Source organism: Xyrauchen texanus, chromosome 47 (genome assembly GCF_025860055.1).
Source record: "Xyrauchen texanus isolate HMW12.3.18 chromosome 47, RBS_HiC_50CHRs, whole genome shotgun sequence".
Lineage (NCBI taxonomy): Eukaryota > Metazoa > Chordata > Actinopteri > Cypriniformes > Catostomidae > Xyrauchen > Xyrauchen texanus.
The window spans coordinates 24,442,865-24,460,192 of NC_068322.1; the positions used below are offsets into that span (position 1 = coordinate 24,442,865).

The window sequence follows — 17,328 nt, forward strand, 5'->3', positions numbered from 1 at the left end:
TGAGGGATTTGGATATTAAAAAAAGCTGTTCTAGAATAAATATTATGGACTGATAAAATTTGTTATAGTCCCTACCAGATGGGTTTAAAAGTCTCCAAATATCTGTAAGACCAAGATTTTTACACATCCTGGGAAGCATCAGATTTGCTCTAGGGGGCTTACACACTTTTGCTTCACTAAGATCAAGGACTAAGTCCATCAAAAGATTATTGTCTCCTCCTAATATTATATCATGAGGGGTGCCAGTGGCTTACAACATACCTTCAAGATCTGTAAAAAAGCCCTTATCATCAACATTAGTTGTGTAAATATTAGCCAAATATTTTCTACCAAAACAATAATGACTCTCTCTAATTTATCTTTAATCAGTTTGAGACATTTGAGACATTTATGTTTATTTACCAATATAATGACTCTGTTGCTCTTACTTGAGGCTAATATTGTTATGACTGTTGTGATATGACTGTAACCATGGTTCATTTTGTGGTTATTGTCGTTTTACTACAAATACCATGGTCAAACTATGGTTACTGTAGTAAAACCATGGTTAAATTTTCTAAGGGAATGTCACACTAATTAACAACACATTCTCACTCCCAAGGCATCAAAGACTGATGCTTGTGCAAGAGCTCAGCACGTCAGTCTACAGACGCCAAAAGATCCGACCAGTGCGTTCTTGTGACCGATTACAACGACCTCAAGTTCGGATTTACATGTATATTTTGAATGAGACATGCCAGTAGAATCAGGATGACACAGGATCAGGATGCCTTCATGGAGAAGGAATATTTTTACCAATTAAAACCTTCAGTTTCACTCTGCTTCTCATGGCTGCATACGGCTTGGAATAGTATTAAAGTACATTTAAAAAAATAAAGCTTAGGAGACTTGGCTGGAGTCACTCTGGATTCGAACTCACGACTCCATGGGTGTCAGTCAGCATCAATACTCGCTGAGATACCCAGGCCCCCATGATTTATATTGTTGATTATTAGTTAGGTTTAGAAATGGGTTTTGTTTAGGGGATCTGAAATATTATATATGATTGTACAACGTAATATCACACTAATATATTTATATAAAATAATATTCAAAGATTGATAACTGATGGCAAAGTTTTCTTGTTTTAAACAATGGAGTTTCTCACCACGTCAATAAGAGGACGCCAGGGGGCACCTTTGGTATCATCATGCAGATGTGGACGGCTTCTGCACAAGCGGCAAAACTGAATGCTTAGGGAATGACAGCGGGTTGAAATTAACTATATATTTATCAGGTGACCCTTAAACAGTTATCATCCAATTGTTATATATTTTTTTTATATTTTCTTCTTTGAATATCTACAGTAAAGATAGCTACTTTTTTTAACTGTAGTGAAGCTAACTACTTTTCCAAAAGAGTAGCTTAACTCTAGTTTAACTACTTTAAGTTATGAGTAACTTGTAGCTTGGGAAGTTACAGTTTCAAAGTAAAATCCCCAACCCTGCCTAGGAAAGGGCTCTTTTGCCTTGGGTAAATAATTAACATCCCAGAACACCCTAGCAACACTTAGCAATCCCCCAGTATACTGCATACCCACTAAAAACTACTAAAAACACTTAAGCAACCACTCACCAATGCCCTGGCAGCTACCGACAACACGCTAACACTATGGCGACAAAAAAACGTTTTGCACACTTTTTTTTTTCCTTTTTGTCTGGTGCTTGTAGCCAGTGAAGAGGTGGTAATGATCTACGAAAATCACCTAAGTTATCTGTTTGTTATATTCTGTTGAGTTTGTCAAACCGCGCACTGCCATGGTCCATCTCCATTAGGTAATCAAGCATCATTTCAGCCCAAATCTCACAGAGCATGCTTTCATGCTGATTGCAGCTTTCCATTAGATCTAGAAATAACAATGTTATTTCATACCAAAAGGTATGGTATAATATATTCTCCACGCACTTGCTGTAGCCCTTGGAAGAAGAAACTACCACACATGGAAATTACAATAATCACTATAAAAAAGACCACTAAAGACTGGATGTTTTCTTATCCTTTCAACAACAACAAACAAAACATGGTTCACTGATTCCCCATTGATTTGACATGACCAGACAAGGGTAATTGGGGGTAATTCTGTCAGGTCAAAACTTTAATGTTAGAATTACCTTTTTATGTACATGGATTAATCTTTATTTGACATGCCACATTAAAGCATCAACTATTTAAATAACACAATGTTGATTGTTTGTATAGATTCCTGCTAATTGCACACTGTTAGTCAGCTCACGAGTTGGGGAGACCGGGGCTAGTTTTCACATGGGGAAGGTATAAAGCTATCTCAGTTACTATAATGTTCAAACTGTAACTAGACTATAAATTTAACTTAGAATTAAACTTTAAAAATTCAAAAAATCCAGTTCTACAATTGCTTGTTTTCTCAAGTAATGAAATTAAATGAAATTCAATTACAAAAAATTTAAAAACGATATGTCATGCCGCGCGTCGTAACAGGTTGTCATATTTTTACTGAGAATTATTGTCATGTGTTTTTTTTGTTTTGTTTCAATTGTACATAATTTATAAATGACATTTTCTGCCACATCAATGGATTGGATTTATGGCAACACTTTACAATAAGGTTGAACATGATATGCATTAGGTATTATGAACTATCAGTGATGAATATCTTTTTTGCATTATTATTAATCTGGTTAATATTGATTTACAAAAAATACAAATGTTCATTCTTAGTTCATGTTACATCATAGTGAATTAACTAATGTTAACATATACAACTTTTAATTTAAAACAATTTATTTGTTGAAATCAACATTGACCAAGATTAAAATTAAAGAAAATGTATTTTTATTGTTATTTCAACTAATGTAGTTAATGTCAACAAATACAAACTTATAGAAAAAGTTACTCATGTTTCTGTTTATTTTTTTCATGAATTATTTTGTAATTCATAATTGATTTACTGTTTAAAATGAGATGAAAACCCAAAATAGTTTAAAGAAATGTACAATAATAATAATAATAATAATAATATAGTAATTGTATAATAATGGAAGGTTCCTATCATGACCGCCCATTTAATGTGACAACATTGTGACTTCTTGTCACAAAAGTTCAACGCATGTTCATAAACTGTGTAATTTTTCCATGGGCAATAATGGTGGGAATTGTCAATAGCGTTTCATAGTCAAGATATCAGGATAGTCAAGGTGTGTACTTCTATAGGTGATCAGTGGACTACAAAGGGCGAGGACTAGCTGCTATCTCCCCCTGTGTCTTTGTGCTTTGTAGCATGACAGTAAATAAAAAAGAAAAGACATAGTAGGAAAGAGTGCTGCGGCTAGAGTTCAAAGACAAATCTCCATTCTGATACAGGGGAAGCAGAGTTTGGAATGATCAAAAGAAGTGTGATGTGAAAGGTCAACGCTCAGTCGATCACAAGTGACTACATAAAGACTGTTCCTGCTAAGTAGTGCACTGCAAAACCGCAGAGAGCCAGAGCTGTACAGACTACTGAAAGGGACACACACTTTGAAGAAACAGGGGAAAGTTAAGAAGGTGAAACCTGTTGTTAGAAGCAAAGGAGTGCATACTGTCATGTGGCATCGCCTAATGGGAAATAAGCAACATATCTGTGACATGACATTCTAATGTATCGTGCTCATTCATGACACACTGATCTCATGCCTAATAGGACATTAAACTTACACTCCCTGCAATTAAATATTTATATATTAGTAGTAATTCACTGCTGATATCAAGAATTAGCATTTAACTATTAAAAACCTGAACTGTAGATACTGTATCAATATCTTACATCATGCATGTGATTAAATATGGAAAGGGCTTGTGATATTGTCACTGAAAACCAACAAAAAAGAACAAAATGTCCTCTTGTTCATCACAGCTGTGTCTGGTTATAGGACAAAAACTTCCATTTACATGCTTGCATTGCTTGTCACTCTATTGCAGTGCATATGGTTAGACAATACAGCTCTTTGAGGGAGTTTGTACTTACAGTATGTGTCTTCATATTATAGATTTTTAGTTAAATGGAAATGTAATGCTTTTTTGTTTTGTTTTGTTGATTGACTTTATGATCTTTAAGTTTGGTGGTTTTAGACACCCCAGTGTTGCCTGTATAAAATTAATAATTGTCATTTCAAACTGAACCTTTCATTTACCCCTCATATTACTGTGATAGATTCCAAAACCCAGTGATAACCCAAGCTTGAACCCTCTGCTATATCACAAAGTAGGCATAGACTTTTTGGAAAGCTGATTATTGTCTAGTGCAATTGCATCTGTTTGAATTCAGTTTGAACCCAACAAAAACACATTGTAGAAAAGTACAATACAAGAAATTGAATTAAACACTGCTGCTGTGTCATCCACCATTTGAAAACAATGTTATCAATTTAAAATTGTGTTTATATTAAGTTTCTTACAGTAAGCAAAAGTCATAAAATAAGTATTTTATTTAAAACACCACAAAGATATTCATATTAATTTCCTGTTTGGAGGGAAATGCTAAGTGTAAAAAGCAAAGTAATCATCTTGAACATTAGTGCCCTTTTCACTGTATTATGCTTGCAATGTAGCCAAAACCAAGTAATATGTGACCTGTCTTTAACTAAATAAACAAACAAAACAACTATAATAATAGCCTGTATAATAATAGATGGAAAAACACATGTTCCACCACACATCATAGTTTTTCTCCTGAAAAGACCTCATGCAGGAGGTACAGGCTGAGAGCAAGCAATGCCAAGAACGTGACTGGAACAAGGCCAGCTAAATTTGTGCACTCAATTTTGAATTTCAGAACTGCTTAATATAAAATTATTTTGTGGCACTGTTTGCAAATGGATTTATTAATGGTTTTGCTATTGCAATTGTGATTGCTATTAATTTTATTAAATAATATTCAACTATAGTATTATAATAAATATCATTCATTATTTACATATAGGTGTACATACTGTATGTGCACTTAATACGAACACTGCAAACATGGGGCATTCATCACCCTGATATCATTTAGAAGATTTCTATAGATTATCTTAAATAAGTCTACTCCACATTTAATGTAATTTTAATAGAAATATCCACACCAATAGCAATAATCTAATACGATATGTCCCCCAAAAAATAAATAAATACAAATAAAAATCTTCTTCAAACATGCATTTAAAGTGACTAAAGTTCCTATCATGGCCACAATCTAAAGAATTTAGAATGACAATAGTGTAATTATAGTGGGAGCTGTCCACGTCATGTGGTGCTGAAACTCCTCAACACTTCCAGTCTCTGCTCTGCGTTTTGTGCTGACAGACATTTGTAAAATGTTTCATTTACATTTTAAATGCTTTTATTTAGATTTAAACATAACCATTATTGAAAGATGTTTGCATGTAAATATACAGTATAATTAAGACTACTTAGCATGTTTATTCAGCCATTTTCCTCTGGTTGACTAATTGGTTTGTTCCAATGTTTTGTCAGGTTTTTATATCCTTGTTGACCCCCAAACACAAATGTTAGTTGGGCGTAGAGGTTTCACGCATAAATAATTGTATCTTTGAATAATCATATGAGGCTGCTGGATATAACATAAAACAATTAGGTGTACTGAGATAAAATAATAAGTATTTTTTAATCCACTCTCTTTTATAACTCAAAATTATGTCAAACAAAAATGTCCCCTTTGAAAACCATTAAAACTGCAATATTTTATCCTAGTGCCTATGGTATTATGCTTTCATTCCGGCTTCAATATTTAAATTTTTTATATTTTCTACCAGATGGTATAATTTTTCTCATGTTTAGCACTATGGAGCAAATACATGATTTTTCCTATTTTATGTTTGCTGTATTATAGAGAATGGCAGGCCAATTGAATAAATGATGTAGCTAAAATGGTGTGTGTGTGTTGGTATGGATGTCAGAGTGTTTTGTATGTGTGTATTGAGAAATGTGTGTGTGTAAAAAAACAAAAGTGGCATTATGTAAACAAACTGGCACTTAAAGGGTTAAAATCCTGAAAATGAATGAATATTTGTTAGTTATGATCAGGACTGATGTGAAAGTGGAAAATAATATTAATATACAATATTTTTAAGGCAGTTTTTGACGTGGACATTTTTGTCCTCTAAGCCACTGTTGTTTTTTTTAATCTGACACTAAACAAAAAATAATAATGCATCAAAATCAATGTTGTTGTTAATTATTGACATATCCCAGACTGTGGTGATCCAATAAATAAATAAATGTATTAATTAAATTAAAATACAAAAAATAATTAATTAATTAAATTGAAATAAATAAATCCTCGAAAATTCTTAAAAAAAATTAACTCACTGAAAGTAGAAAATAATATTAATATAGAATTTTTTTTATGGCAGTTTTTTTCACGCGGACATTGTTGTCCTCTAAGGACGCACACGGGTTAAAAGAGCTGTTAAAGCATTTTTTTTATATGAAATGACAAGCAGTAAATGTCCATATTCCCTTAAATATATAAATGAAATAGGTGCACTTAAATATTATATCTGAGAGCAATAAATATTTATATATATATACAGCGCTTTTCACAGTATAATTACTACAATTAATAATGATAATATAATTAAAAATAATTGGCTGCGGTAAGTTTGACGGTTGCCAATACACGCTATTAAGCTATGTGAAGTTCTTCAATCTTTTATAGTCGCTTCCAGCACGAGAGCGTTCTCTAGTTCAGTCGTGTCGCGTCGCTCACAGTGTAGGCGAAGGAAAAGTTGAAGCGGCACTAAGTTTCAGTTCATGCATTGTTCTGCGCAGCTTCAGAGCTCTCTAGATCTTTCCATTTCATCTACTCACAGACCTTTCCGATCCTCAGCGTCTCCTTATCAGGATTCGCCGACTTCAGTTACCTCTTAACGAATAGTTTACCGAATCCAGGCGGTTTGTGATGGGATTTTCTATTCACTGAGAGACAGAGGAAAATCAAACACGGTCTCATCGACCTGCCAAGCAGTTGTTTGGCTAGTTTGTTACACACATATATAGACTAAATATTTTACCGGTGTTGCTGCATCAATTATTTAATCATTAGCGAGTTTGTTTTGTTTTCCATTTTCTACACGAAGGTATGACGTGGCGGAAATCGTGCAGCCGAGAATACAATATTTACGGACAAATCTGAATCGACGCCTGTTTTGGATTATTCGTTTCACGGATACCAAACGCTGAATCGATCACGCGCCAACTAAAGACTTTATTTTCGATTGTTCGGACTTAAAAGACTGCTGAAGGGCTTTGGAAATGAGCTGTTTCATTTCAAAATGTCTTTTTTAAGAATCACTCGCGGAGAGAGACGTTTCCTCCGAGGACGAGAGGGTTCGTAACGCTCAATTTATCGCCTATTTCACGACACGCGTCTCCATGGCTCCGGCGGTCAGATCGATGAAGCGCAAGGATGCGATTAACTGGCCGAGGATGTCGACAACTTTCTGGGCTGTGCTGCTGTTGACGGCGCTTCTGATCGTGTACTGCGGTGAGTTTGCGGTGTGTGCGATGTGTCTTTTAAGTGTGCAAGGATGCAACACTTCATTGATGTGACCTTAAGGATAACGCATCGCTTCTCTAGTGTTATTAACTCAAATATGTCATACAATCACAAACTCCATCGTGAATGTTCTAGGAGAGATCAGCACTGCTTGTGTCAAGCATATCAGAGACCTGACCATGATGTTCTTAAATGCACATAAAGGTTTAAGTTGAGATTGAAGGGCAAGGGAACCTGTGTTATTAGGTTGAATGATACCTAATGATTGGATCTTTGTAAATACTGTGGGTTTTTTCTTAGCAGACTCTATTGACATTAGGGAGGGAATGTTATAAGGTCTTTTATCTGAAATTACTTCATCACTTTACCGAGTTGCATTATATATATATATATATATATATATATATATATATATATATATATATATATATATATATATATATATATATATATATATTGTGCCTTAGGATTGGATTGTTTGAAATACTGTGACATTTTCCTTATCAGACCCTATTGACACTATTAAGAGAAGACTTTGCATCTAAAATCAGTTCACTGGGATACCTTGTTCCAAATAATAGGATATCTGCAAAAGTGAATGCACAAGCAGTCATACTAAGCTCATTACTCAGTCAAATATACACACATGCAAACACAAATTTAAACAACCCCACATGAACGTGACTGATATCAAAAATGCTCTTGGAGAGATCAGCTCTGTCTCTTGTAATGTCAAAGCGTGTCACAGTCTTGACCTTATGTTCATACATTTTAACCGGAGATTCAAGGGCAAGGGGAGGTGCGTAAACAGCTGTAATGATATCATTGTTGGATTTCTTGATTGGAGACTGTGATAGTGTCTTAATCATGTCATCTATTGGTATTTAGAATAAAAAAAATTTAGTCTAAAATCACTTTACCTAGTTGCAAAAATACTATGTGTATAAATGCACATGTAGTCATTGCCGCATTACTCACTCAAACATACACAATTCCCATAAACTACCTCCTGAACATATGAATAAAAGCATGAATACTCAAGTAGAGATTAGTTCTGTCCGGTATGTCATGCCCTTGATGTTCATAAATGTACATACATTTGTTATGGAAAGGTGTAAAAGTATTTACCTAATCCGACCCTAATGACAATAAGGACAATCCTTTTCTTTGAAATCATACTGTATCACTTGGACTCGTAGTACCACAAATAGGATGTGTGTGCCGAACAACTTGTAAACATGGATAATATGAGAATGGTTCAAAGAGCATCTTGTGTGCTTCATTAGAAGTATGGAAGTAAGGAAATCTGACCTTCATGTTGAGTACAAAGGAGTTTACATGGTCAATGGCTAAAAAAGTAGATAGATAGATAGATAGATAGATAGATAGATAGATGATAGAAATAGTGCAGATTCTTAAATATTTCTTATTTTCCATCATAAACTAACTTTTGTTTCTAGACAAAGTTATATATATATATATATATATATATATATATATATATATATATATATATATATAGTATATTTAAGCAATATAGCATGAGCAAGAGTATGATATTGCCCTACATCAGCACTGCTGTGATTACTTACGGCACTCGGCCTGAGGCTGAATTACAGCAGTGCGGATTTAGGGCCATATAGCACAATTGCAAATGTGATATTGCTAATAGACAACAGTTCAATGAACAAGTAAATGTAAAAAAAAATTGGTCATAAAAACTCATTTGTGCATGGAACTGCTTTCTTACGATCAGAATCTGCCGTTGCTGGTTCAAACCAAATGATGCGTCCAAGCCTCTCAAAAACATCACTTTAGAACTACTAGTATCACTGCTTGGACTGTTTCAACAGTTATTCTCTCAGGTAAGAGTTAAGTGTCTTGAGTTTTGTAATTATTAATCAGGCTGTTGTGTCTCTCAACTGTTGATGAGCCTTAATGCTGAAGTTGTTAAAAGCTATTTCCCAGCTTCAGTAGTGTAGAATGAAAATACTGGCAATGCACATCTACTCAGCTGACTCATTTATACACAAAAATTGTCTTTTGCTGACACCTGCTGGCTAAAATCTGCAATGTCACAAAAATAAATGACAAGAGACACATTTAGTACTTAACATATATGCACTGCTCTTACACTTTAGTTTAGAATGGCACAAAAACAAGCAGAGTGATACAAACAGTGAAGCGTCTGAGTACTGATGTTCCGAGACATCAGTGTTCATGGAACGTCTCTCGTCCAATCAGATTAAAGGACTGGAATTAATTGTTGTTATATATATAGTAAGAATAAGTAATCCAAAGCCTATTAAGCCCATTAAGCCCATTAAAAGTTCAGCTGATTCATTATCTTGGCTAAGATGTTACTAAGTCTGTCCTGATGTCTCAATGAAACACTAACTGTTATAAAAAGTTCGAAAAATTATTTAACTGGGTAATTTGGCACACACACACACACACACACACACACACACACACACACACACACACACACACACACACACACATGTTGTGTTTCCATGTTTTATGGGGACTTTCCATAGACATAATGGTTTTTATACTGTACAAACTTTATATTCTATCCCCTAAACCTACCCCTACCCCTAAACCTAACCCTCACAGAAAACTTTCTGCATTTTTACATTTTCAAAAAACATAATTTAGTATGATTTATAAGCTGTTTTCCTCATGGGGACCGACAAAATGTCCCCACAAGGTCAAAAATTTCGGGTTTTACTATCTTTATGGGGACATTTGGTCCCCACAAAGTGATAAATACACGCTCACACACACACACACACACACACCTGGATCAGTGAATTGTCCATCCAGAAATGTTGCTTTGTTTAACTAAGCCAAGCCTTGGCTAGGTGTTGGTATACCTCGGAGGGTATTTAAAGTGTGCCAATCTCTCTCTGGTTCTAATGGGTTAAATCTTAATACAAACACAGTATGTGCATAGATGGACGTAGATATTTCTGCATTCACTTAGTTACTGTATCTCCTGTGATTGCGTGATTGTTTGCTGGGCTACAGTCAACATCCGGACCGTTTGGTCTGGTTAGTAGTCTAAAGCATACACATGTTCTATTTTTATTTGGGTGTCTCACTCTCTCTGTCTCTCTCTCATTCGGAGCAAATCAGTTTCTGCAGCTCTGCTCTGACCTGTTGTTGTCTGTGATATTAATCTTAATCTAGATGGGCTGCCCACCACACGACATCTATGTCTGAGTCGCTGTCAAGACCCTAGATTGGCACCTTGCAGCCCGAGCTGCTATTGCTTGTGCAATTGATTGAAAACATGGAGGCAAACCAGTGCATTCACATCAAACACAAGGTGTGATGTTAGCCATGTTGGTTGATTTGTTTATTTATAGCTAGTCTTGTGTGATGTATTCACAAAGACAACAGAAATGAGGTCTGCATTCTCACTAGTCATACAGTCACTGCCTCTTTACATTAGCATCTTACTGCAAAATATAGCCAGAGTATCCCCCTTCAAATGTCATCTGTGTGGGATTGCGATCTCTGTTTAACAGAGAAAGAGAATGGGTAGTTTAGATTACTGATAAAAGAGTGCTCATGTTGTACAACAGATGTACAAATGAATATCATGCGATATGATTGACGTCAAGGACCGTTCATAATTATATTTAATTAATGATACGGGGAGGACTTTGTTCTGTGCGCTGGCTCCCTCCTCTGGACTCTGTTAAAGCCACACATGCTTTGCTCAAACTTACTTTCCAATCATTGTGCAGCAAGAGAAGAATAATTGATATCTTGAAACATACGAGTAAATATATTGTGTATCAAAGACAAAAATATTCTAAACCGTAATATTTAACATGTTTTTTATATTTATATCTTGTGTATAGTTAGACGTCTGAATAGGCCAAAATATGTATCAGCTAATTTCTGCTCACATCATATTTTTCACATGTAATATACAGTAATATATACATATATATATGCCAGACTAATAATAAATAACAAAAATAATAGTAAATAATAGTTTACAATTTCACATATACAATATATATATATATTGTATTTGTGAAATTGTAAACTATTATTTACTATTATTTTTGTTATTTATTATTAGTCTGGATTACTAAGGCATTATTTTATAGGCACATAACTCATCATGTACCATTTGTGCTATTACTTTTAACCTGATCTAATGACAATGACATGACTACTGCTACATTTTTGCTAAAAGATATTGCATGGTTCATTACACATATCATACCAGAGTGAAATGTCCACTTTGTGCCACTAATGCCTCCAACACAATACATGACAATCGAAGATGTCGTATCATGGTACCGTTCATATTACACAACTCTCTTGTCATGGAAGTCGTAGCGTTTTCAAATTACACGACAAATCTGCAACAAGGGTGTTCACATTACAAAACGAATATGTAGTTATGTAAAGCAAATGTTAAAATGTATATCGCCTTACAAGTTACCTATGCTATAGTAAAAGTGTTTAAGATAACCTTGTGTGAGGAACAGGGTGAAAACAGTGCCTCTAGTTTTCATTTTACAATGAAATTGCCACGATATGTGTAATGAAATGTGCAAAAATGTAGGTATAGTAACATGAGAACTGGGGTGCTTTTCCCGTACAACAACGTAACTTACTTCTTAACCACCTGGGGCGGATCTAGAATTATTTTTATTGGGTGGCAAGCAGACTTTGAGGGGAGGCAACACCAAAGCAAGCACTCATTGCTTCATTGCAACAAGAACTAATTCATTAATTGGAGTCACTATCATATTACAAATGCCCATTAATATATGCCACAACTGCATTTCCACAGGAATCACAAAGTAACCATTTTGCAACATACATTTTTCTTTTTGCATAATAAAAATATGTAACAAAATGTTATATCTCCAGAGCACCAAGACATTGTCTATTAAACTCATCTACAAATTCTAAATGTTACTAAGCTTCTCATCATTTGACCTTATTCAGGCCAAATTATTTATTTTGTTAAGTGTACAGATGGATGGAAAATGCATGCATCTGCTAATTAAGTCCTGTAGGCCTATCACCTTTGTAACAGCTGGAATAAGTGACTTGAGATTGAAAATTAACACAAAGTTAGGTCTAAATAAAATTAATTGTACAGAAAATTGTGCTGCGTGGGGCAGTGGGGCAAAACTCACGAATATTAATTATGCTGTGCACAGTAAAAGATTCTTTTAAATGACCTGTTTTCATCAACAGTAATTCTTAATGACCTCACCCAAATATTTCACATAATATGGTAATTTCATCTCTACATCTACCACTATCAGTCTTGGGATTTTGTTAGTCAGTAGATGAATATATAGATCAGCACTTAGATTAAGAACATGACTGATTGATAGTAGTAACTTTTTGCCTTAGTTTTTAGAGGTTTTGGATTCTAATTCGTCCAAATCTAAATTTGTATTTTAATAAAACAAGATTGCATCTGTACATCAGCGGATGGGTGTTACACTTTAAAAATAAAATGCAATAACAAATGCGGGGAGATGAGAGAAGCGGAAACACAGACACATTTATTGACAATTCTGTATATGAAGAACAGTGAACTCCGAAATTCAGACAGTGACAATATAACTCATTCCAGCGCCGGATCGCCAGTCAAAACACACACAGATGAAATAAAAACTCCAACTCAAGAACTGGAGATGTTACATACACATATTTGACGAAAGCTACTTCAAATAGTAGTGAGGACACGTCTCACCCATCTCAACCCATAACTGACAATGATTTATCTAATAATCATTACCAAGACAAATTCCTTGTATGTGTAAGCATACTTGGCAATAAAGCAGATTCTGATTCTGACTCAGTGAATACTTGGAAACAACTGAGAAATTACTCCTTTACCTCTTTTTTACCCATTTATTTGTCCATGTGGTCATTGTTGTTGAGGAAATAAGCTCATCAACCCATGAGAGCTCAAACACTGTACACGCGCTGCAATAGTAGGTAGGCGATTGGTCGATGCTGTGATTGGCCGCTGCAGCTGCTGTAATCAATCACGGGATTGGCCACTGCTGTAAGCAATCACTCAATGGGTCTGTAGTCATTGGTGCGTTCAGTGAGAGTTTAGGCAGTTTCACATGAATAAACCCCTACACAATGTCAACATCAACTATAATATACTTACATTTATACATTTGGATGCTTATTATGGTAGATCCGTCCCTGTTAACCACTAAAGAACAATGCATCATTGGAGAAATTAACTGGCTAGTCACAACTGTTTCCCAAAACCGTAGCAACTATACTGCACATCCATTGTTCAAACCATGTTGGTTTAAGAATAAAATAGAATAGAAGCCTTTATTTTAACAACATAAAATGGTCATTGATGACGATAGGCAGTCTTTAATCCCTTAAACGGCCTTACAAATATTTAAACGATGTTTCAGAATGCCACTTTCTGCAAAACCCCGGATTAAACTGTTTTCTTATATTCATGTATACATGTTTAAAATGTTGACAGAATGAAGGATATATATATATATATATATATATATATATATATATATATATATATATATTGAATGAAAGATATAGAAACCTCTGAGAAGTCAAATGATGGCTACACATCAAGGAAACACCAAATCACTGAACTATGTTGGTATGAGGGAACTTGCGAATATAGTTGGCTATGCTTTTGTGAAACGCACCCCAGATTGCTTAATTTTTAAATACCATGTTGAAACTTTGGTTACTGTAGTAAAACCAAGGTTATTTATGTTTTTTCTAAGGGAAGGTTAAGGTTTGGTTTAGGGGTTAGGGTTGTTGTAGGGTAGTCTGTGAGACTCTAAATAACACAATAAACATGCTGCAGTGATGCCCAGATCCTGTATGTTAATATTTAAACATGGGGTGCTATCTATGTTTTTCTATAAAAAAAAAAATCTCAACAGAGAAGTGGTGCATTCAAACAGTTATTTCACACTTTCTGAAATCATAATTTATGCATTTTTGCAACTATTTTATAAATATATATTTGAAGTCAAAGAATAAACTCTATTTTCTAATTTGGTTGGCCCCAGGCCCACACTTGGCTACACCACTGCGAAGAGCAAAAAAATATAAAAACAAGTGCGTTACTGCCACCTCCTGCATAACACCTTCCACAGGGTCAATTAAGTGCCCTGATAAATAATACCTGCTACAGGCCAGAGCCCCGCCCACTGATGCATTGCCTCACAATTGCACAACCCCCTTTTAAAACATCCTGTGTTATCTGACATCTTGCTCAAACACTTACAAGTACACAAATATACTTACACACACTCGTCTGAAATGTGTTTTTCTCAAACTATAGTCATTATCAAAACTATTGAAGGGTATAAACACTAGAGGAGGGGGAAATTAAAGTTCATGGGCATTAGAAAATCTCTGGAGGTGGTGTTTGGTAATTAAAGATTCACATTTGACAGCTTAGATGCTTCTGCTTTGGTTTAGAAGTTTTACTTTTAGCTAGAGCTGGACACATGATGATATACAACAGAATATATATATATTAATATGTCTATTTCTTCACCTTCTAAAGTTTCTTTTGATTTCTAAAAGTAATGTCTTGTTAAAAAAAAAATCACACTCTCAATAATTGTTTTAAGTAGTCTTTTAACAATGTCCAACAGTGTACAGTATGTACAGGCATCACATATTTATATCATTTTTGCCATTTCTTTCAGAAAGTCATTAAACAGTTTCCACCATAGTGTCATTTCCAGCACATCTAAAATTCTTTATTTGGTTTAATAGAATTATGTGCTTGAAATAACACTAATGAAAATTTTATTTTTAATGCTTTTGAAATGAAATGGTCCTCTGTCTTGCTAAGGCTACTTTTCATAACTATTTAACATTATACACACAATTTAATAATATTTTTCATTTGGAAAAATGTCATCTTAGAAAATATGTTGTATATAATATAGAACGAATGTTTCTATAACAACATTTTTGCAAACTGAGTCTCACGTGCTTAACATTAGAGGCACAACAACAACTGTGCGTTTTATTCACTTTCACAGAAATCATGACCACAATGGCTGATTATGACTTCCTAAACACTTATTTTTACACTCACACACTACTTTGTTATGATATAGAAACACTTTTACTGTTATGTATCATTTGTATTTCAGATCCACCTACATTTACACACTTATTCCAATGTGATTAGCTACCACTGCAGCTCAGCTGAAAGAATGTCGGACATCAGACTCGGAAGACTGCTGTTTGAGTCCAGCCAAACACACAAGCTGAAATATGAGATGAAAGTGTCATATAAGTGACACAAAATCATGTGGTTGCTTCAGAAAATGTGTATTTCATGTTGCATTTGCTTTTAGGACACTATTGGTTAGGTAAAGGTTAAAGATTTTTGTTAGGGTGTTATCTCTAACATACAGACATGCAAAAAAATACATTATTAATTTGCCATGAAAACATCCATGCAATGTATTTTTGATTTGTACTTTTAATTTGTTAAGTGTCTAATTCACTAGATTTTCTTAAAATAGAGATTTACACATGGTCATAACATTTTTTACAATTTATCGTTGAATTACCAGAAAATACAAATAAAAAAACTCCTTAATGTTTCTCCTTAATGTTTCACATCTGTCAACATGTGAGGCATATCAGTTGCATTTGTAAATTAATTATAAGTCATTCCCCTTGATAGTCTCTTATCAAATGGAACATTAATGTAAAGTGTTACCAAAGAAAGAAAGACAGAAAGAAAAAGAAAGAAAATAAGAGAAAGAAAGAAGAAAGTATGGCTGTATTTAAATGGCACAATAAGCATGCAGTCATTATAATATCCTGAGCTATTTTTAAAAGCTAGCCAAAGGCCTTTTCGACTGAATGAGCGATTTAACCACTGTCCGCATCAAAGGGTCAGTACGTAGGCTCGTGGAACTTGTCAAGTTTTCTGTCTGGCCCAGTGAGCACATTATGAACCTCTTACAGAAATGGAAGCAGCTTTATGGATGAATATTTTATCAGCTGCGAGGTCTTACATGTTTTTTGGCTATAGTTCACACTTTTGAGCTGGAAAAAAAAGATCTCTGCAAAGTCGAAATGCTTGTAACACACAAGACCTTCAGCATTGTTGAAAGGCTAAAGTTTTGCTTTTTCAGGTCCTGCCAAATGTAATGTTATATCACAGTGCCGAGTATGGTTTCCACCATTAATGAAAGTAGATTTAGTTTTTCCAAGTACAAGAGTTTCTGTGAGATATGGTTAATCTGCTTCAAACACATCCAAAACACATCCAAACTTGGACTTGTTCTGAAGCCAGTGCTGGAGTGGTCTCATATGCATCAACCCGAGCTGGATGTGGTCATGTGTGGACAGCCTGCACCATGACCTTTGTCACCTGGGGGGCGAGATCGGTCGCTGAGTGCCGCTCCTGCATCACTCCCGGGTCAGGATTACCCTTGTGCTGCTCTTTCAGTGCCTTGGCCTGGAGCACTTGCAGGAGGGCCATAGCGTGCGGGGCGGAGATTCCTGTCCAGGAATCAATCATCAAGCCACGAGGGCTCAGGGCAGGGTGGAGGTTTCAACTCAAGCCTGACGCCTGCGGCAGCCTGGGCAAGCATTGCCACCAGCTCTGCATCAGCCTCAGATTGGGTGACCACACCCGAAGGTGGGAGTCCTCCGCATCCGACTGGATCAGCCCATACTCCGATGCTGCGATCGAGAGCTCATCCTGCTCTCGAGCCCCGAATGAAACATCA

General features: G+C 35.1%; 1 protein-coding gene across 1 annotated transcript in view; it reads left to right on the forward strand.

The window, feature by feature from the left end:
- Positions 1 to 7,428: 7,428 nt before the first annotated feature.
- tafa5a (TAFA chemokine like family member 5a) overlaps positions 7,429 to 17,328 on the forward strand; it is a 256,887-nt gene continuing 246,987 nt past the window's right edge. The window contains exon 1 of the mRNA XM_052121016.1: positions 7,429 to 7,540. Within this exon, the coding sequence (XP_051976976.1) occupies positions 7,429 to 7,540 (112 nt within the window). The remainder of the gene's footprint in view (positions 7,541 to 17,328) is intronic.